This window comes from Chiloscyllium punctatum, chromosome 40 (assembly GCF_047496795.1).
Source record: "Chiloscyllium punctatum isolate Juve2018m chromosome 40, sChiPun1.3, whole genome shotgun sequence".
Classification (NCBI taxonomy): Eukaryota; Metazoa; Chordata; class Chondrichthyes; order Orectolobiformes; family Hemiscylliidae; genus Chiloscyllium; species Chiloscyllium punctatum.
Window position 1 is genome coordinate 21,587,506 of NC_092778.1, and position 23,341 is coordinate 21,610,846.

The 23,341-nt window shown below is 46.1% G+C and overlaps 1 protein-coding gene across 1 annotated transcript in view; it reads right to left on the reverse strand.

The window, feature by feature from the left end:
• Positions 1 to 21,290, reverse strand: part of LOC140464790 (uncharacterized) — a 106,317-nt gene extending 85,027 nt beyond the window's left edge. Inside the window, exons 1-3 of the mRNA XM_072560278.1 lie at positions 20,763 to 21,290; positions 11,596 to 11,679; positions 3,769 to 3,816 (exon numbers count right to left, since the gene is read on the reverse strand). Of these exons, the coding sequence (XP_072416379.1) occupies positions 3,769 to 3,816; positions 11,596 to 11,679; positions 20,763 to 21,290 (660 nt within the window). The remainder of the gene's footprint in view (positions 1 to 3,768; positions 3,817 to 11,595; positions 11,680 to 20,762) is intronic.
• Positions 21,291 to 23,341: the final 2,051 nt, after the last annotated feature.

Consider the following 23,341-nt stretch of genomic DNA (forward strand, 5'->3'; position numbering starts at 1 on the left):
GGGACCCAGTAGATGTGCTGTATCTAGATTTCCAAAAGGCATTCAACAAGGTTCCGCACAAAAGGCTGCTGTATCAGCATGGATGGAGGGTTGGTTAATTAACAGGAAGCAAATATTGGGGGTAAATGAGTGATATTCTGGTTGGCAGTAAGTCACCTGTGGTGTGCCTCAGGGATCAGTGTTGGGACAGCAACTATTCACAATTTACACAGATGACTTGGAGTTGGTGACCATGTGTAGTATGTCAAAATTTCCGGATGACACTAGATGAAAAGACTACTGTTCAAAGTGTGCAGAGGATTGTGAAACTTTGCAAAGGAACATTGATAGTTTAAGTGAGTGGGCAAAGGTGTGGTGGATGGAGTACAATGTTGATAAATGTGAACTCATCCATTTTGGTAGGTTAACAGTAAAAAGGACTATTACTTGAATGGTAAAAAATTGCAGCATGCTACTGTGCAGAGGGACCTGGGTGTTTTTGAGCAGGAATCACAGAAGGTTGGTCTGCTTTTGCAACAGGTAATTAGGAAGGCAAATGGAATTTTGTCCTTCATTGCTAAAGGGATTGAGTTTAAAAGCAGGGAGATTATGTTGCAAGTGTATAGGGTGCTGATGGGGCCACACCTGGAGTACTGTGTGCAGTTTTGGTCTCCTTACTTGAGAAACGATGTCCTGGCACTGGAGGGGGTGCACAGGAGGTTCATTGGGTTAATTCCAGAGTTAAGGGAGTTGGATTATGAGGAGAGACTGAGTAGACTGGGATTATATTCATTGGAATTCAGAAGAATGAGGGGGGATCTTATAGAAACCTATAAAATAATGAAGGGAATAGATAGGATGTAAGTAGAGAAGATATTTCTGCTGGCAGGTGAAACTAGGACAAAAGGGCATAGCCTCAAAATCACAGGGAGCAGATTTAGGACTGAATTGAGAAGGAACTTCTTCACCCAGAGGGTTATGAATCTATGAAACTCCTTGCCCAGTGAAGTGGTTGAGGCTTCCTCAGTAAATATTGTTAAAGCTAAGGTAGATAATTTTTTGAACAATAAAGCAATTAAGGGTTATGATGAGAGGGCAGGTAGGTGGAGCTGACCCCACTTAAAGAAGAGTCATGATCTTATTAAATAGGGGAGCAGGCTCGAGGGGCCGGATGGCCTACTCCTGCTCCTAATTCTTAACTTTGCATTGCTTGCAAATTTGCCATCTTTCGCCTCATAGACATTCGTAGAATTCCATGGAAGTAGGCCATGCCTTCCATCCGATCCACACTGACCCTCCGAAGAGCATCCTACAAAGACTGACCCCATCCCTGTAACCCCGCATTTCCCATGGCTAACCCATTGGCCTATACACCCTGGACACAATGGGCAATCCAACCTAACCTCCTCATAGGGGGAAGCCACTAAGGACTGAGATGAGGCAGAATGTCTTCACTCGGAGTTGTGAACCTACGGAATTCTCTCCCACAGGAAGCTGCTGGGGCCAATTCATTCGATATATTCATGAGGGAGCTGATCATGGCCCTTGCGGCTAAAAAGGTCAAAGGGTATGAGGAGAAAGCTGAAGTGAGATACTGAGATTGCATGATCAGCCATGATCATATTGAATGGTGGAGCAGGCTTGAAGGGCTGAATGGCCTACTCCTGCACCCATTTCCTATGTTTCTATGTTTTGTGAAAATAAATCAGTTATGAACATGGACAGAAAATACTCGAAAGGTTCAATGGAACGCTTGCCTTTATATTCAGAATGACCAAGTGGAGGAGGAGCCATGTTTCAGCTGTACATGGCATTGTTTGGTGAACATGCTGGAGTGTTATGAGCAGCCCTGAGCATCAGACCTCAGGATGGAAACATTGGCCTAATAGGAAGTACATCGTACACTTACCAAAACCTATACCTAGACTTAATAGCAGAGATTTCATAAGTTGTATTCCCTTGTATTCAGAATATCGTAAGTCACACAACACCAGGTTACAGTCCAACAGGTTTACTTGAAAATCACAAGCTTTTGGAGTGCTGTTCCTTCCTCGGGTGAAATGACTTTCTGGCATTCTGAATTCAAGGGAATACAATTTGTGAAATCTCTGCTTTTAAGTACATGTATAGATATTGGTAAATGTACATTGCAACACTCCTGATGAAGAACTTATGCCCGAAACATCAACTCTTCTGCTCTTCGGATGCTGCCTGACCTACTGTGCTTTTCCAGCGCCACACTTTTCAACTCTGACTCAATTTCTCCCTATAACCTGGTGTCTTGTGACTTCTGACTTTGACCACCCCAGTCCAACACTAGCACCTCCACATCATGGAATTTGGAAGCGTACAGCGTGCGAAAATTGAGAACGGGGACCGGCAACAAATCGTCCCTAAAATTGCTGAACTGAGAAGCTTTTGTGACACTATTTTTTTTTCATAATAAAAAGTCAGTCATTGTTGTCAAGACAGAATAAAAAAGTTATTAAACAGAAAAAAGCTCTGGCAAACAATTATTCCTGTCAGCATCTGAGTCTCGATAAGGAAATCTAATTAGTAGCTGACAAACTTCAAATCTGAGGAGAAAGTGAGGACTGCAGATGCTGGAGATCAGAGTCAAGAGAGTGGTGCTGGAAAAGCGCAGCAGGTCAGGCAGCATCAGAGGAGCAGGAGAATCGACATTTCGGGCATAAGCCCTTCATCAGGCTCTTGCTCGAAACGTGGATTCTCCTGCTCCCCAAATGCTGCCTGACCTGCTGTTTTCTTCCAGCACCACTCTCTCAACTTCAAATCTGGAAGATCGTGTGAACTCCATTGACTTGATCAGAATTGAGCCAAGGAACAAGGTGAGGGATACATCCAACACAGCAGATTTAGCTTTAACTATGTTAATGAAAGAATATAACTTTAGATTGTCAGTACTTTATGGCGATAATATCAATCACTGAACAATACAATCAATGACATGCAGGAATAACTCTCCTTAGAAAACTGTGTGTTCTATTACATGAGAGAACTGTATGGATTACCTTGCAAAACAATAGCGAACATTTTAGTGGTTAACTGAGGTTTTTTAATGTGATCTCATAATATCTGTAATTCTCAGGTCAGAACTGTCAAAAACTTGATGAAATGATCTAAAGAAGCACAATCTAAAAGTTAGAATCAGACCTTTCAGAAGGCAAATTAGAAAACACTTCAACACGGAACGGCTGGGAATATTTTCAAACTCTCTCACAAATAGATGAATTTCAACCTAATGTATTCAGAGACATGGGACAAAGATGGGTGTATTTGGAACATCTAAATTAGGAGTAGCTGTGGCCTCTAATTGTGGCCTCTACATTCTTGCCTATCCCCTTAGCTTTTTAAAATACAAACACACCGAGTTAAGTCACAAAGCAACCACGATCTCATGGACAGCAAAAGGTGGTTGGGATGATGAAATGGTCTAGTCCTGTTCCTAAGCCCGTCTGTTAATCAACTGCGAACCACCTTGGCCAAGTAATCATACAAATAGCTTCACACTACACTGAACATAAAAAAAAAGGCCAAAATCCTGTGAAATCGTTCGTGCACTAGGGAATTATAGGCAATGGTGTTTTGTTTTAAATCTCAGCACATCTTTCAACTGAGCGAAGGCAGAAATCTTCAAAGCAAGGAATACATTCTAGATTGAGACCTCATTTCTACTCACATTACAAACCACTCTGTAGTTATGCAATTTACCCTCACTTTGCTATTCCCCTTTGAAGATCAATAATTGAACGGTTCCTATTCATTACTCACCATTTTACGGGACATTTCCTCCGAACTTTGTGCTTTGCTTTGGTTTGCCTATGGATACAAAACACTTTCAATTAAGATTAATTTCTAAATCTGCGCACAAAAATAGAGCATTGTGGTCTCGGGAGAAAAGCAGGCCTGGTGCATTTCCATTCGGAAACAGCATCGGAAAATGCTGCTGATTAAGGTTGTCTAGCCTTGATTTTACTCAAGGTCATTGACAGGACGGTGCCCCTGTTTAAGAAAAATACTGCACCCTCCAATGTTCTGCAGAGGGAGTGAAATATCTGTTGGCGCAAACGTCATGTAAAACAAGTGCAAACAATTGGACTGGCAGGGAGCCTGGAGCATTCAGCAGCCTTCTAGGGCACCAGCAGGGACACTGCTTCACTCTTTCACAGCTTTCTGAAGGAGCTTTGCATCACACTCAATTTATTTGGACAGGGTCATGAGTTCACAAGTGCCATCTGGTCACAAAACACGGTCCAAGGGGACTCTCAAATTCGCTGATGCCAACATCCATGCCCAGAGTGTCTTTGAGCGAGTGGTGCTGCAATCAATTCCATCAATCCTTCCTAACCCCGAGTCTTGGGAAAGGCAGAATCTTCCATTTTAAAATCATTAAATCCCTGCAGTGTGGAAGCAGCCCATCAAGTCCACCCAACCCTCCAAAGAGCCTCCCCACCCAGACCCACCCCCCCCTCATCCGCCCAACTTACACATCCCTGGACATTAGGGGGCAACTTAGCATGGCCAATCCACCTAACCTGCACATCTTTGGATTGTGGGAGGAAACCGGAGCACCCGCGCAGACACGGGGAGATCGTGCAAACTCCACACAGACAGTCGCCCAAGGCTGGAATCGAGCCCAGGTCCCTGGCGCTGTTAGGCAGCAGTGCTAACCACTGAGCCACTGTGACGCCCACCTGACACAAGAATGGAGGTGGCCCATGTACTAGCTCTCCCCAGCATCCTCTTGGTAAAGGATGCCGAGCTTAAAATTAAAGGGAAAAGGATTTACAGCAAACGTCAAACACAGAATACAGGAGAAAAACAGGTAAGATACAGGCTCTAGTAGGTACTTTAAACAAGAAGGGCAAGGAGTGAAATTAGAAATAAAGACTTGCACGGATTTAATACCTTTCATCGCCTCAGGTCCTTCCTTGGCACATTGTAGCCAGTTGTGTGCTACTGTAAGATACTCATTGCTATAAAGTACAACACACTAGGTACTCTGTACCTAAGATGGCACCAAGAGGCGACATTACAAACTTTTCACGGCATTCATTCAAGTGGATGTGGCATTAAAGGCTATTCTGTTCTATTCTACACATGTCAATCACTTGCCACAGCACGGTCCAACTTGATAATGAACTAATTTTTAAAAATATAGAAATCGGATGAGAGATATGTATTAACAAGAAATCAGAAACACAGAGGAACAAATACTTTTTTAACTTGAGAGAACTTCTTCTCCAGTTCAGTCCCCCCAGGGATCAACATAAAAAACCATTTCTATTCTTGTTTAATATGAATGACCGGGAGCTAGAGGTCGGAGCTTCAAAAAAAAATGACATAAGATTTCGACGGGAATGAGAAGCATTTATATTCAGGGACGGTTAGGATTTGGCTACACGACATGAAATAGTGAGCGGAATATTCCGGGCCTACAGCAGGCAAGGAAGGAGATGGGAGGCCGTGAACGCATTGAGTTAAGAGTTTATAAGAAATTGAGTAAAGGTAACTACAAAGCAGTGAGGTCAGTACCCCTGGTATCTGTGGCAGTGACAAGAACATGCAGCTAAAGTCTCTGGAGAGCGGGTCAAGCACTCATCAAAACTTGTTGAATTTCTAACTTTATTCCTTTTACTTTACCAGTTTACACTGAGGAGGACTTTAATGTTAACTACAGTAGAACCCAGTATCTGCCAATTTGGTTTCAGTTATCCACAGTTTACCACGGCCCGAAAATATTACATGGAACATTCCAGAAATAATTCTCGGGGGCTGCCAGGGAGGTAAATGTTCCACTTGAGTGATAGGGTTCGCTGGTATCTGCAGTTTCAAGCATCTGTGGTAGGTCTTGGAACGTATCACCCGCGGATGCCGGGCGGGGGAAGCACCTCTATTACCATATTTCTTTATTTTCCTATTAATTCTATGAAGGTCTTTAACTTTGTTTCTTTTACTACTTTATACTGAGGTTTTTTTTTTGCACCTCGGGAGCTTTGTACCCAAGATGGCGCCGTGTGTGGCGACAGGAGACACTTTTCACTGTACTCCTGTACTTGAGCACACGTGACAATAAGATGTAAATCTAAAGATGTAAGGAGTGAGCTGGCCGCACTGGAGAGGGTGGAGCAGTAATGACAGGGATTTCTCAGGGTAATTCGGGAGGCGCAACAGAAATTCACCCTCAAGGAAGAAGAAACATATTAAAGGGAGCCGTGACTGACAAGGCAAGTCAGGGACAGCAAAACAACAACAGAGAAAGGAGATAACATGGTGAAGATTAGTGGGAAGCCAGAGAATTGGGAAGCCTTTAAAAACCAGCAGAGGGTAAAGAGAAACAAGCAATCAGCGTGGAGAAGATGAACAATGAGGGTAAGCTAGCGAGCAATATAGAAGATTTTTAGTTTAGATGTGTAAGTAGGTAAGAGAGAGGCAAGAGTGGACACTGGAAAATGAGGCTGGAAAAGTAGAAATGGGGAACAAAGAAATGGCAGAGGAACTGAATGGGTGCTTTGCATCAGTTTTCACAGCAGAAGATACCAGCAACATACCAGAACTTCAATAAAGTCAGTGAGCAGAGGTGAGTGTCGTGGACATCACTAAGGAGAAGGTGCTGGGGAGGCTGAAAGGTCTGAAGGTGGATAAATCACCTGGGTCAGATGGATCATGCCTCAGCATTCTGATGGAGATAGCTGAGGAGGTTGGACAGGCATTGGTGGTGATCTTTCAGGAATGACTGGAGTCAGGGAGGGTCCCGAAGGACTGCAAAATGCCTATTATAACACTCCTGTTTAAGAAGGGAGGGAGACAGAAGGCAGGAAGTTATAGGCTGGTTAGATTTAGAGTCCACTATTATGGTTGAGAATGCAGAGTACAGAGGAACCTCAATTAACTGAGCGACACGGTCGGGGAGTATTTTGTTCAGATAATTGAATATTCGGCTAATCGAATGCCGAATAACACGGTTTAACCAAGCACCACGATCGTGCGATCGTGCCGGATAATCAGAAATTCGGATAATCGAAATGCTGGATAAGCAAGGTTTCTTTGTACTTGGAAGTGCATGGTAAAATAGGGCTGAGTCAGCACAGCTTCATCACGCCTGACAAATCTGCTAGAATTCCTTGAGGAAGTTAGTCAAAGGAGAGCCAGGAAAGGATGTGATCTATTTGGATTTCCAGAAGGCCTTTGATATGGTGACACACAGGAGGCTGCTAAATAAAAGGTATTAGGGGCAAGATACTGTCATGGATAAAGGATTGGCTGACTGACAGAAGGCAGGCAGTAGGGATAAAGGGATCATTTTCAGGAGTTCCACAGGGATCAGTGTTGGGACCACAACTACTCACATGATACACTAACAATCTGGATAAAGGAACTGAGGGCATTGTGGCTATATTTACATACAACACAAAGATAGGTGGAGGGGCAGGTAGTGTTGAAGAAGGGGGGGAGGCTGCAGAAGGACTTGAACAGGTTAGGAGAGTGGGCAAAGAAGTGGCAGATGGAGTGCAATGTTGAAAAATGGGCAGTTATGCATTTTGGCAGGAGGAATAGAGGCATAGTCTATTTTCTAAATGGGGAAAGTCTTTAGAAATCTGAAGCTCAAAGGGTCTCCTAGCTGAAGATTCTCTTAAGGTTAACGTGCACTTGGCAGTTAGGAAGGCAAATGCAATGCTAGCACTCATTTCAAGAGGGCTAGAATACAAGAGCAGAGATGTCCTGCTCAGACTGTATAAACTCAGACTCCATTTGGAATATTGTGAGCAGTTTTGGGCTCTGTATCTAAGGAAGGATTATGCTGGCCTTGGAGGAGTCCAAAGCAGGTTTACAGGAATGATCCTTGGGATGAAGGACTGGTCGTATAAGGAGCGGTTGAGGACTCTGGGTCTGTACTCGATGGAGTTTAGCAGGATGAGGGGAGATCTCATTGAAATTTACAGAATACTGACAGGCCTGCATGGAGTGGATGTGGAGAAGATGTTTAACCAGTAGAAGAGACTAGGATCCAAGGACACAGCCTCAGAGGGAAGGGGGCGACCCTTTAGATCCGAGATAAGGAGGAATTTCTTCAGCCAGAAGGTGCAGAATCAGTGGAACTCATTGACACATTTGGCTCTGGAGGCCAAGCCATTCAATGTATTTAAGGCAAAGACCGATTCTCGAATAGTAAGAAGAACAAGAGTTACAGGGAGAAGGCAGGACAATGGAGTTGAGAAACGTATCAGCCATGATTGAATGTTGGAGCAGACTCGATGGACTGAATGGCCAAATTCTGCCCCTATATCTTATGGTCATTTGGTCTATTATGAGGTAGGGAGCTTTGTGAGAATTCCTTGACATCTTCCTACCTCCACAGAAGCAAGTTCCAGGTCAGAAGGGCTGTGGGTAACATTCCTGCCTCACATCCACCAAACGGTCAATTAGTGTCCAATCATGCTCACTGCTCCATATGGAACAACAGAAATGTGACACTAGCACTAGTGAGACATTTTGCATGTGAGCAATTGAGAGACAGTGCGCATATGAAAGTGTGAGCAATTGAAAGAGAGAGAGAGCATGAAATTGAGAGAGAACACATTAGAGTCTGAGTGATTGAGAGAGACAGCATGCAAGACACAGTGTGCGTGTGAGAGAGAGAGCATGCATGTGAGAGCACATCTGTGAGAGTGAGATTGAGAAAGTGTGTATGAGATTGAGACAGCATGCGTGTGAGATTGACAGCAATTGAAAGAGAGAGTGTGCATGAAATTGAGAATGTGTGTGAAATTGAGAGAGAGTGTGGGTGAGAGATTGAGAGAGCGAGTGTGTGTGAGAGAGATTGAGAGAGAGAGAGATTGTGTGTGTGTGTGTGATTGACAGTGTATGAGATTGAGAAAGAGAGAGATTGTGTGTGTGTGGATGTAATTGAGAGTGGTTGCGTATGTGTGACTGAGAGAGAAATTGTGTGTGAAATTGAGAGAGGGAGTGTGTGTGATTGAGAGAGAGGTTGTTTGTATGTGGTGATTAAGAGAGATTAAGACCGAGTGTGTGTATGTGTGTGTGTGAGAGAGAGAGAGAGAGTGTGTGTGTGATTGAGTGTGTATGATTGAGAGAGAGAGATTGTGTATGAGTGTGATTGAAAGAGTGTGTGTGTTTGAGAGAGGGATTGCGAGCGAGTGTGTGTGTGTGAGAGTTTGTGTGTGAGAGAGAGAGACATTTTTTGTGTGAGTGTGTGTGTGTGTGATTGTGAGAGATTATGTCTGATTGAGAGTGTGTGTATATGAGAGAGAGGGCAAGTGTGTGTGATTGAGAAAGACAGTCTGTGTGTATGCATGCTTGAGAAAGAGAAAGTGTGTGTGTGTGTGAAAGAGAGGGATTGAGAAAGAGTGTGTGCAAGTGTGTGAGAGTGAGAGATTGAGAAAGTGTGTGTGTGTGTGAGAGTGAAAGATTAAGCAAGAATGTATGTGTGTGTGAGAGAAAGAGAGAGAGAGAGAGAGAGTGGCTCAGAAGAGTCATCTAGCCTTGAAATGTTAGCTTGTTCTCTCTCCATGGATGCTGTCTGACCCACTGTGATCTTCAGCATTGTTGTTTTCAATGTATTAACATGTGCCTGTTGGGTGTTAGTTAATGAACCATAAGTTTATCTGACAATCAAGGCAGCAAGAGAGCACGTTATGATGTCCAGACCGACTGCTATAAAAGTAAACTTTTGCCAACATCTGGCCTCTGATCACTCGTGCTGGGCAATTGGGAGTTTTAAAAGGCCATTACTACGGACTTAGTGAACAGCATTATTCAAGGATGGAATGACTATAACTCTATGGAAGGGGAAGAGGTGGAAATACAGCACATGAAGGAGGTGACCTGGCCTGTGATTCAGACAGTGAGAATAGATAGGCAACATAGACTGGGCAAGGTCAAAGGGTCAGTCATGTTCATGAGGAGCAAGCTTTCTCTGGAATGAGAGGTGAAGAGGCAGAATAAACTGAGAGCAGCCCAAGTGGAGACAGAGATTGAAATTACAGAGGATAATAAGTTACTGAACATAGAAACTGAGAGGGGAATGGATTGTGAACACCTTTGTGCAAATGGAACTGCACCTTGGGATGGGCAATAGAGACTGAACAGAGTTGGAGCAAGAACACGTGCTTGAAGGAGAAGACACCACACATAGGGCTACAGACAATTGAAAAAAATGAGCAGGTCAACTTCCTTCACAGAGTTATTTGCACAAGAAAATTTACACCAAGCCAAATATTAGTGCAGATAACCAAAATGATTAGCTTTAAGGGAATATCTTAAAGGACAAAAGGCAAGGTTGAAGGAGAGAATTCCAGAACTTAGGAACGAGATAAATGAAAGCAAGGCCACTAATTATGAACTAATTAGGAGGCCAGGGATAGACTGAGTGAACATCCTTAGAAACAAGAATGAGAATTTTAAAAGTTCTGGTTTTCCTCAACCTGGAGCCAGACTAGAACAGGGAGCAAGAGGATGATGGGTGAACAGCGTGAGGTAGGAATGGCTGCATTGGAGAAAACATAGGAATAGTCAAGCTTAGAGGTCACAGAAACAATGCTGAGGGCTTCTGCAGTAGACAAGCTAAGGCATGACCAAGTCAGGTGACAGTGCAAGCAGGTGGTGGAAACTTATTCCAAGGTCAAATATGATAAATAAGTTGTGAACCTATTACTGCGGAAAGAGATTGGGGTTTGCATCAGGGATAAAGATTTATTGGGAGCTATTTAATTGAGATATATTGTTTTATTAAATGTACAATATAAATGCTAGTCATAGCTGACATGTTAGAGGATCCACTGCAATGCATAAAGATAATGGAGGATGGTCTTGACCTCTTGTATAAAGCAATTCAAGGGAAAGGAGGACAGAATTGGTGAGGCTCTTTTAAGTTAATCTACTATCAAATCAAATGTATAAAAGCTCTCATGCCTTTTAAAGCCATTACAAAAGTATGGTAAAAAGAAATGGAGTTCATGAAGACTAGCCACTAGTCACGTTTACTCAATCATATTGTTAAGATTTATAGAATCCCTACAGTGTAGAAGCAGGCCATTCGGCCCTTCAAGTCCACACTGACTTTCTGAAGAGCATCCCACCCAGACCCATCCTTCTACCCAATCCCTATAACCATGCATTTCCTATGGCTAACCCACCAAGCCTGTACATCCCAGGATACTATGGGGGAAGTGCGCACAGCCAATCCACCCTAATCTGCACATCTTTGGACTGTGGCCGGAAACTGGAGCCGACATGGAGAGAACATGCAAACTCTACACAGACAGGCAGAATTGAATCCAGGCCCCGGGCACTGTGAGGCAGCAGTGCTAACCACTGAGCCACCATGCCGCCCTTGTTAACATATTGTCATTAAAGTTTAGAGAAACTTTAGTGGAATTAATTTTCTTGAAGCACATATACATAGTGGATATCTTGGACACTAGGGCTGTTAGAGGGTTAAGACTGAGCAGGTCAATAAACTTCCACTGTGAGGAAGAGTTGGTTTCTTTCTTGCTAATCAGTGTGGAATCTCCTCACAATCAGATTAAGGAAACAGAAGTATACTCTCTAAGTAAATTCATTATGTTACGAACTTACTTTGTCAAGCTCCTTCCTCAGCGTTTCATTAGTGTTATTTAATAGATTAATTGAATTCATTAACTCTTGTAAAGTTGTCATAGCCTGAAACAAAAAGCAAATGCGATTACTTTGATTGCAGATAAAACATAAAACAGCAACTAAAAGACTTTAGATCTGGCAGCACCTGTGGAAAACAAAACAGAGTTATTGTTTCAGGAGCAACATGAACTTTCTAGAACTGGTAGCATTTTCTATCGTCATTCCAAATCTATGCTATGTTGGTTTGATATTGCAGCAAATTATCTTTGTACACCAGAATACTGTCTGTGGCAATAATCTGCCGCAGAATGTATGTTGCAAGATGTGCTGATATTTCTGATCATTCCGGCTGCTCTCATTTCATTTGCCAGTAATTTTAATGGTGTTTCTGTAAAACCAACAGAAGAGCGAAACCCATGCTGGAGAGCAACAATCCCGCAATCTCCAAAATTAGAGAAACAATTCAGATTAAATATGCCAGAAATAGCAATAGAAATAGCTCACTGGAAGGGGTGAAGAGACAGGAAATGTAGAAGCATGGCAGTTTAAAACCAGTATTCAGCATTAAATGCCATCAGGAGGAACAACAGGCCAAAGGAGTACATTCCTGAGCCTAGCAAGTTCTTGAATGGTCAAAGGTTAAGAACAGTAGAGCAGAATTCTTGATGTATTTTGGGTCGGGCTGAGCGACAGGAACGGAAAATGTTTAGGGAATTACTAAGAAATGCAGGTCCTGACAGTGGCAGACTTTAACTACCCTAATACCCCGAGGGCGAAGGGGAGAACAGTTGGTCCCCACAACCTACAAAAGGCATCCCTTGGTGCTACTACAAAGCAAGCCCAGGGACAGATAGGGTCAGTGCCAAAGGCTTAGGTTAGATTAGATTCCCTACAGTATGGAAACAGGTCCTTTGACCCAACAAGTCCACACTGACCCTCCGAAGAGCCATTCCCCTGCCTAATGCACCTACCACAATGGACAATTGAGCTTGGCCAATTCACCTGATCTGCATACCTTTGGATTGTGGGAGGAAACTGGAACATTCAGAGGAAACCCACGCAGACACGGGGAGAATGTGCGAACTCCACACAGACAGTTGCCTGAGGCTGGAATCGAACCCAGGTCCCTGGGACTGTGAGGCAGTAGTGCTAACCACTAAGCCACCATGCCCAACCTAATGACTCCTCATGTCCCAGGCCCAGGCCTGGTGAAATCTAGCAAGAATTTCAATTACCTGACATAGAACACCTCAGAGGAGTTCAATTTTTCACCCTGCCTCAAAACACCCCATTCATCATCCTCCATTTTCAACGATTCCCTCCTCTCCAACACAGTTTAGCAGGAAGTCACCAGACACAGGGCCACACTTTTTCTCACTCCTTATCTGCCTTTCTTCCACAGACTTCATCACCATCTCATGTGCAACCCCCTTGATCAACTAATACCTCCCACTACTCAGAATCCCCAATGTGCAGAAAGAAGCCATTCAGTCCATCAAGTTCTACACAGACCCTCCAAAGAGCATCCCATCCAGACACAGACCCCTCCTCATAACGCCACATTTACCATGGCTAAGCTGATCTATAGGTCCCTGGCTTTTTATAGAATAATAGAATACCTACAGTGTGGAAACAGGCCCTTCGGCCCAACAAGTCCACACTGACCCTCTAAAGAGTAACCCATCCAGACCCAATCCCCTACATATACTCCTGACTAATGCCCATAACCGACACATCCCTGAACACTACGGGCAATTTAGCATGGCCAATTCACCTAACCTGCACATCTTTAGACTGTGGGAGGAAACCAGAGCACCCGGAGGAAACCCACGCAGACACGGGGAGAATGTGCAAACTCCACACAGTCACCCGAGGCTGGAATTGACCCTGGGACCCTGGAGCTGTGAGGCAGCAGTGCTAACCACTGAGCCACCATTTCATTATCACCTTTCTTAAATAATGGCACCATATTAGCCACCCTCCAGTCTTCGGGCTCCTCATCTGTGGCTATTGAGGAATCAAGGATCTCAGCAAAGGGTCCAGCAATCACATCCCTAGCTTTGCACAAAGCTCTGGGATGCACCTCATCTGGTCCCGGGGATTTATCCACATCTCTGCATCTCCACCTCTGTAATACAGATACTTTTCAAGATATCATTATTTGTTTCTCCAAGTTCTCTAGCTTCCACATTCTTCTCCACAGTAAATACTGACACGAAATACTCATTTAGTATCTCACCCATCTCCTGCAGTTCCACACATAGATGGCCTTGTTGATCTTTAAGGGGCCCTATTCTCTCCCTTTTTACTCTTTTGCCCTCAGTGTATTTGTAGAATCTCTTTTGATTCTCCTTAGCGCTACTCACCAAAGCTATCTCATGTCCCCATCTGCACTCCTGATTTCCCTCAAGTACACTCCTACTGCCCTTATACTCCTCGAGGGATTCACTCGATCCCTGCTGTCCAAATCCGCTATATGACTCCTTCTGTGACTTGACCAGAGCCTCAATTTCTCTGGTCAACCAGCATTCCTACACCTATCAGCCTTGCCTTTCATCCTAACAGGAACAAACTGCCTCTAGACTCTCACCATCATGCTTTCCACCTGTGAAAAGCCTCTCCCAAACAACTCTTAAAAGTTCTTGCCTGATACCATCAAAATTGGCCTTACCCCAATTTCTAACTTTAAATTTTAGATCAGGTCTATCCTTTTCCATAACTATTTTAGAACTAATGGAACTATGGTCACTGGTCCCAAAGTGCTCCCCCACCTCAGTCACATTTTGTTCCTTCTCTAGTAGGTACATCTGCATACTGAATAAGAAAGTTTTCTTTTTTTTTCTTGGACACAAATTCCTCCCCATCCAAGCCCTTAGCACTATGACAGTCCCAGTTTATGTTTTGCAAGTTAAAATCCCCCAGCATTACAACCCTAACATTCTTACAAATATCTGAAATCTCTTGAGAAATCTGCTTCTCAATTTCCCATCGACTACTCAGGGGGGCTTTTAGTACAATCCCCATTCTTATTTCTCAGTTCCACGCAAATAACTTCTGGAGCATATTCACAGGAATATCCTCCCTAAGTATAGCTGTAATATTATCTCTAACCAAAAACATCACTCCCCCCTCCCTTTCTTGCTCCAACTTTCTATCCTTCCTATCGCGTCTATTTCCCAGAACATGGAGCTGCCAGTCCTATCTGCGATGGTTTCCAAGGCAACTACTTCTGTGACCCCTGCAAGATCCACTGTCGCTGAACCCACCAGAAAGTCCATTCGACACATCACATCTGCCCCAGGAATTGCCGCTGCGTCAGCCGCTTCCAGCCCCACTGACGTCACTCACCAGAACACCACCGACAACATCACAAACGTCACGGTTGACATCACTTCTGCCCCCGCAGATGCCACCAAAGGTACCACTTGCACCCCACTGAGCCTCAAGGTGAGCATCATTTCCATGGGTGACATTGCCCATGTTCTCATAACCACACCCGCTGCAGAGGCAGTGTCTGCCCTCACTCCCTGCTCCAGTCCCACATCAGGTCCCAGCCCTGCTGTGTTTTTACTATCCCCCCAGACCTCCCCCTCACTGAGGATGAACAATCAGTCCTCAGCAAAGCCCTCACCTTCATCCCCCTACGCTCCCGGGTCAATGAATTCAACACGCATTGCAACATTGAACATTTCTTCCACCACCTCCGGGCTTACTTTTTCCATCAGGACTCCCACCGACCTTCCGAGGACCCCTTCTCCCACCTCAACCTGGACACCTCGTGCTGGTCTGTACTCGCTCTCGATCTCTTCATTTCCAACTGCTGCTGGGACATTGACCACCTCAACATGTCCACCCCTCTCACCTAGACCAATCTCTCACCCTCGGAATGCACAGCCCTCCACTCCCTCTGCTCCAACCCCAACCTCACCATCAAACCCAGTGGACAAGGGGGAAGGGGGGCACAATGATAGTTTGGTGCACCAACCTCAGCTGAAGCCAGACGCCAACTTACAGACACCTCCCCCTACTGCCCCCTCAACCACGCCCTCACCTCCCATCACTAAGTTATCATTTCCCAAACCATTCACAACCACTTCACCTCTGGGGATCTCCAATCTACAGCCTCCAACCACACAGTCTGGGAACCCCGCACTGCCCGATTCTACCCCCTACCAAGATTCACAAAGCTGACTGCCTCAGCCGACCCATCGTCTCAGCCTGTTCCTGCCCCACCAAACTTGCCTCTGTATATCTTGACACTGTCCTGTCCCCCTTGGTCCAGGATCTCCCTACATATGCTCAGGACACTACCCATGTCCTGCAACTCCTCCGTGACTTTCATTTCCCTGGCTCCCAACACATTTCCTTCCCCATGGACATCCAATCTAGTACACATGCATCCGCCATGACGAAGGCCTCTAAACCCTCCATTTCTTCTTCTCCTGCCCACCCAACCAGTACCATCCGATTGGCTGAACTGCTCCTCACCCTCAACAATTTCTCCTTTGAATCCTCCCACTTCCTCCAGACTGTTCGCTGGGTATGTGCAACTGTCCCTCTCCCGCAGTTACACCCTTTCCTCCACTACAGCATTGACTGTATTGGTGCCACCTCGTGCTCCCACAAGAAGGTTGAACGGTTCATCAACTTCACCAACACCTTCCACCCTGACCTCAAGTTCACCTGGACCATCTCAGACTCCTCCCTCCCCTTCCTGGACCTCCTCATCGCCAGCAACAGACTCAACACGGACATCTACTTCAAATCCACCAATTCCCTACCTGGACTCCATCTCCTCCCACCCTGTCTCCTGTAAAAATGCTATCCGTTATTCCCAATGCCTCCACCTCTGCTGCATCTGCTCCCAGGATGACCAACTCCACCACAGAACATTCCAGATAGTCTCTTTCTTCAAGGACCACAATTTCCCCTTCCATGTGGTTGATGGTGCCCGCCACTGCGTCTCTACCACTTCCTGCAACTCTGCAGCTGCCTGACCAGCTGTGCTTTTCCAGCACCACACTTTTTGACACCAACGACGATCCATCCCTGCGCCATGTTTCTCTAACAGCAGTGGTATTCCACTCCCATGATCCCAACTACACACTAGATTCATCTGCCTTACCTGTCAGGCCTCTTGCGTCGAAATAAATGTTGTTTATCAGTTTTACCTCGCTCTCTGCCAAGCTCTTGCCTACCTTGACTATTTAACTTGCTCCCCTTATCCACTGTATCCCTTATCTCTTTTCTCACTATCTCTTTGGGTCCCACTGCCTCCATGCTCCTCACCCCCCCCCCCCCCCACCCCCTTACTAGCTTAAAGCCTCTCGAGTAGCACTGACAGCATATTCGTCCCCTTCTAAGTTAGATGCAACCCATCCTTCCACCTCAGAAGAGATTCCAATGATCCAAAAATGTAGATCCCTGCCCTCCACTCCAGCTCCTCAGTCGCACATTCATCTGATCAATCCTCCCATTCCTACTCTCACTAGCAAGAGGTCCCCTGTCTAAATGCTCCTCACAGCATTACAGTAGAGCAAAGTTAATTCTGGTCAACGGGCAGAGAAATTGACAAGGGTGAGTTGTCAAAGCCGAGGGGCAGGATTTAGGTTGAGAACCACACACTGTGGGATTTTAACAGTGTTTATGACTGGGAGTAGGTGCCACGGGCAGGGAAGGGGGTGGTCCCATCGAGGAAACATTTACACTGGTACCACCCATGAGGCCACTTCAAATTTCCCTTGAGTGGCCATATTCCTTGAATCCCACCCCCCCCCCCCCAATATTTAATCTGCAATTTACTTCCTTGGAGCAGGATGAGTGCCGACTCTCATTTTGTCCCCACAAGTGGGTCTCCTTCCTATCGGAAAGATGTTGTGAAACTTGAAAGGGTTCAGAAAAGATTTACAAGGATGTTGCCAGGGTTGGAGGATTTGAGCTACAGGGAGAGGCTGAACAGGCTGGGGCTGTTTTCCCTGGAGCGTTGGAGGCTGAGGGGTGACCTTATAGAGGTTTACAAAATTATGAGGGGCATGGATAAGTTAAGTAGACAAAGTCTTTTCCCTGGGGTCGGGGAGTCCAGAACTAGAGGGCAAAGGTTTAGGGTGAGAGGGGAAAGATATAAAAGAGACCTAAGGGGAAACTTTTTCACGCAGAGGGTGGTACGTGCATGGAATGAGCTGCCAGAGGATGTGGTGGAGGCTGGTACAATTGCACCATTTAAAAGGCATTTGGATGGGTATATGAATAGGAAGGATATGGGCCGGGTGCTGGCAGGTGGGACTAGATTAGGTTGGGATATCTGGTCGGCATGGACGGGTTGGGCCGAAGGGTCTGTTTCCATGCTGTACATCTCTATGACTCTATAAGTGGATTGCTTGGAGCAACATTTGAAAATGTTTATATTTCACCCAACCCTAACCCAGCAGCATAGAAAATAGGAACTGGGAGGCAAGTTAAAACATTCAGTTTCCAAAATGTGTGAACATACAGCCACAACTGGTACCTGTACAAACCTAAATACGCTGAATTTTATAGAAATTTGATTAGGCCCAAGTTGTTTTTTTTTTCAGTCCACGAGGCTTTCTTTTTGAAGAATGTGACTGAAAGTCTAGTATCTGTATATCACCTAGGTGGAACAAACAGTGTTGGAGAAACTCAGCAGGTTTGGCAGCACCTACAGAGAGAGAAAACAGTTAGGATTTTAAATCTAACGTGACTTCTTCAGAACTCAAACTCAAAAGGGAGTCATATTGTTCTGAAGAACTCCATTCTGGACTAAAAATGCTCAGTGTAAAGGGTTGACCCCAACCAAGCATTGCAGACGCGTGCTCAGGGATGCACGAAAGCTTGGAAAGCTGCCACCGAGGTGCAGTGGGGAAAGGTCTTTCTGCCGTAGTACAATGGGGGGGGCTATTCAGTTGTCAGACTCTCTCAGTGCCTCAAATCTATGTAAACATTGAAGTGAAAGCAAAAAATGCTGGAAATCACAACAGGTCGACAGCATCCATGGAGAGAGAGCAAGCTAGTGTTTCAAGTCTAGACAAAATATTGTCCTGTATAAGAAAGAAATGGGTTTGATTTTACAACTGCAGGGAATAACAAATCCTATTTAATCTAAACTAGCTATGTACACTCCATTCCCCCACCCCCAAACTATTGCAAAGATGCTGCCTCTCCACAACGTCACATCAGCTCTGAAAAAGTCAGCTAAATCCAAAACATTAGCTCGCTCTGTCTGCATGGATGCCGGCTGACCCGCTGTGATTTCCAGCACCTTTTTTTTGTTTTCAGTACCAATATTTGTTCATTCTTCATCTGCAAAGAACTATACAGACCTGCTTTATAAATTGCGTATGCACATAAAGGTCGATGAATGCACTATCGTTTGTCAATAAAAAAGTTGCTATTCTCTCCACAGAGTTTCTCCAGCACTCTGTGGGTTTGTTTCAGCATCTGGATTAGTGGTGCTGGAAGAGCACAGCATCCTGGTGAAGGGCTTTTGCCCGAAACGCCGATTTCGCTGCTCCTCGGATGCTGCCTGAACTGCTGTGCTCTCCCAGCACCACTAATCCAGAATCTGGTTTCCAGCATCTGCAGTCATCGTTTTTACCTCATTGTTTCAGCATCTGTTTTATTATCCAGATAGATTGCAACCGAAAACGAAAAAATGCTGGAAATCACGGCAGGTCAGACAGCAGGCGTGGAGAGGGCGCAAGCTAACGTTTCAAATTGAGATGGCTCTTCGTCACAGCTGGTGTTGTGTGGAGTTTTAACTTCATCATCAGAGCTGAAATGAGGTGAAAAGGGAGCAGCATTTATGCAATTGTATGGGGGTGGGAGGGGTTGAAGTGCTGGGGGAGAAAGAGTGTAAATTGGTTGGCAGGTCAGGCAGTGTGTGTGGAGACACAGCAAGCCATCGTTGCCAGTCTAGACAACTCTTCAGCATCAGTTTTTGATTTGGAGATGCTGGTGTTGGACTGAGGTGTACAAAGTTAAAAATCACACAACAACAGGTTTATTTGGAAGCACTAGCTTTCGGAGTGCTGCTCCCTCATCAGGTAGTTGTCAACCACCTGATGAAGGGGCAGTACTCTGAAAGCTAGTGCTTCCAAATAAACCTGTTGGACCATAACCTGGTGTTGTGTGGAGTATTAACTTCATCACCAGAGCTGAAATGAGGTGAAAAGGGAGCAGCATTTATGCAATAGTGGTAGGGCTTGAAGGACTGGGGGAGTAAGAGGGTTGACAGTTCAGATGAAGTGGGATTTGTTATTCCGTGCAATTGCAAAATAAAACCCAAGTGAATCTAAGAAAGAGGACGAAACCAAATTGACACAGGCTCTTCAGTGTCACTGGGTCAAAATCCCAGCACTCCCCCTCCTAACAGCTTTGTGGGTGTCACTGCACTGCGGGGGCTGCAGTGGTTCAAAAAGGCAACTCACCAATACCATCTCAAAGGTGATTAGGATCGAGCAAATATAGCCTTGTCCCACCAGTGACCCCCACACCCAAGAATGAATCTGATGTTTAAAAACTAGACCTTGGGTAGAATAGAAAGCCCAGTCTCCAGTGCAGTACTGAGGGAGTGTTACATTGTTGGCAGCAATGCCTTGTGGATGAAATAACTTGAGGTCCTGTCTTCTGAAGTGAAAGTGAGTGCTGCAGATGCTGGAGATCAGAGTGGTGCTGGAAAAGCACAGCAGGTCAGGCAGCATCCGAGGAGCAGGGAAATCAATGTTTCGAGCATAAGACCTTCATCAGGAATCCTGTCTTCTTAGCTGAGTGTAAATGATTGGATAACACCATTGAAAAACGGTCTTTCTGTGTACTGTCCTGGCTAATATATTTTTTTAAAAACCAAGCCATTTCTTACTTATGGAGCACAATATTTTACATGTTTGCAGCTCTGATGAAGAGTCAGAAACGTAAGCTTGTTGTCCCTCACCCTTTCTGGATGCTGCCTGACCCGCTGTGATTTCCAGCACTTTATTTTGTTTTCAGTTCCAATCAATCTGGATCGTAAAAGCAAAACAAAAACCAGAAAAGGATGCTGAAACTCTGAGAGAGAGAGAGAGAGAGAAGCAGCTTGTGTTTCGTAGCAGATTCCAACAATGTGCTGCTTGAAGCCGTGAAGCTCTGCTCACCTTGTTGACCCCTTCCTCGTTGGCCTCCACTTTCTTCTTGACCTGCATCAGCTGCCACATGTCCTTGACCGGCCCGGTGCTGCTGCTGGACAGGGAGAACTTGCGGATGGGGGCGGGCTCCATCTGACTGCGGGCTAGCAGCTCCGGGGCGCTGGGCAGCTGGCTCAGGGACTCCAGGGCAGTCTGCAGCCTGGCCACCTTCTCCTCCAGCTGGTGGAACAGGGAGACCGCCTTGGCGCTGTCGCCGGGCCGGGCCGCCGCCGCCAAGGAGGAGGACGGGCTGGAGGGGGACCTGGCGCCCGCTTCCTCGGCGGGGGAGGCGGGGGACGTGGCCGGGACCGTGGCCGGGCTCTGCGGGTTGATGAAGCCGTGCTCCACCTCGCCCACCGCCTTGTGCGCATCGCCGATGTGCAGCTGCTCCAGGATGCCGTGCAGCAAGGCGTGCAGCGCGTTAAAGTTGCACACCCCCACCTCGGGGGTGCCGATGGCCAGGTTGGCCAGTTCCGACAGGGTGAATGTGTGTGCCATCCTGCAGGCAGCCTCACACACCCCCCCTCCTCCTCCTGTCCCTCCCGCAGTGGGGCCAACTCAATGCAATGGATCCTCTTCTTCCACCCTCCCCTTCAGCACTCCCGAGAGACTCCCATTTCAGCAGACCAGCACCCCCCCCCCCCTATTCTCTCCCTCTTCCCTCTCACACCCCCTCCCCACTCCTTTCTCTGACCCACGCACCCCTACCCCCTCCAATAAACTGTGCTACACCGCAGTTGCTAAGTGACCAGGGCTGACCCCATGGAAACGCCTTTGTTCGGACTGACCCTATGTCACCTTGGGCTGTAACTAGCACAGTACCTCCCTTCACCCCTGCCCCCCAACCTTGGACCTTTCTACCGCTGCAGGCTTCATTGAGCCCCACAACCCCCATACACACACACACACACACACATCCATGACTTGTTTGGACTAATAGTCCACCCATTCACTTCCCCATGGTATGTTGGGACAGAAACCCCCCACCCATTTCCTTCCCCATGGTATGTTGGGACAGAAACCCCCCACCCATTTCCTTCCCCATGGTATGTTGGGACAGAAAACCCCCACCCATTTCCTTCCCCATGGTATGTTGGGACAGAAACCCCCACCCATTTCCTTCCCCATAGTTTGTTGGGTCAGAAACCCCCCACCAATTCACTTCCCCATGGCATATGGGACAAAATCCCTCCCCACTCATTCCCTTTCCCATGGCATGTTCAGTCAGATAGCCCCCTTCCCCATAGCATGTTGGGACATATAGCTCCCCCACGTCAGTTCCCCATGGGATGTTCAGTCAGATTGCCTCTCCCTTCCCTTCCCTTCCCCATGGCATATTGGCACAGTCAGATTGCCACTCCCTTCCCATTTCCTTCCCCATGGTATGTTGGGACAGAAAACCCCCACCCATTTCCTTCCCCATGGAACGTTGGGACAGATAGCCCTCTCCCCTTCTGTATGGGATGTTCATTCAGATTGTCCCTCTTCCCTTCCCATGGCATATTGGGACAGCTGGAGATCCCTTTCCCTTCCCTATGACATGTTCAGACAGATAGACTCCACCCTTCCCTTCCCCATGGGACGTTCAGTCAGATAGCCCCCTATTCCCTTCCTCATGATATGTTCAGTCAGATTGCCCCCACCTTCCCCATGGCACGTTTGGATAGATACCTCCCTCCCCACAACTCGCCAAGACTAACTGTAGCACACTTTCACTTTACATTCCCAAATGTGCTATCCAATCAGTGGGAATGGAACACACAAGGGTGTGGGTGTAAGACAACTGAATCCCACACTGCCTTTACAACTTCACCAGGCACCTTGGCACTTGGGTGATTTCTTGGGTCAGTCTTCTGTGACCCCGAGCTTCCCTGTTTTCTGAGTGGATCTGCATGGCCCGCGTCTGACCAGGCAACTTGTGCAGTCTGTGCATCCATACATGTTCTAGGACAGGGTGGGGAAAACAGACTGGGCTTCAGATTCTGCTGGGAATTGCACATTCCATGACATCATGGAAACTCCAATCTTTGTTATAATCTCTGCTGTAGACAGGGATGGCAATCTCTAATGATAATTCACCCTGTACTCTGTTAGCCAATATCTTAATCACCAGCCACATGGGGCTGACAGTTTTGATGGTAAATAAAATGGGACAATGTCATGAAATCCCTAGAGTGTGGAAGCAGGCCATTCAGCCCATCGAGTCCACACCAACTCTTCAAAGAGCATCCCACCCAGACCTATCCCCTTACCTTGCATTTCTCATGACTAACTCACCTAACCTATACATCCCTGGATAATATTGGCAATTTAGCATTGCCAATCCACCTAAACTGCACATCTTTGGCCAATGGGAGGGAATTGGAGCATCTGGAGGAAACGCATACTAACACGGGGAGAATGTGCAAACTCCACTCGAGGGTGGAATCAAACCCTGGGTCCCTGGCATTGTGAGGCAGCAGTGCCTAAGCACTGAGCCATCGTGCTGCTATTTGCACATTAATATTTCATTATTCATATTTATGTCTCCCAATATTTCCACAATGTTT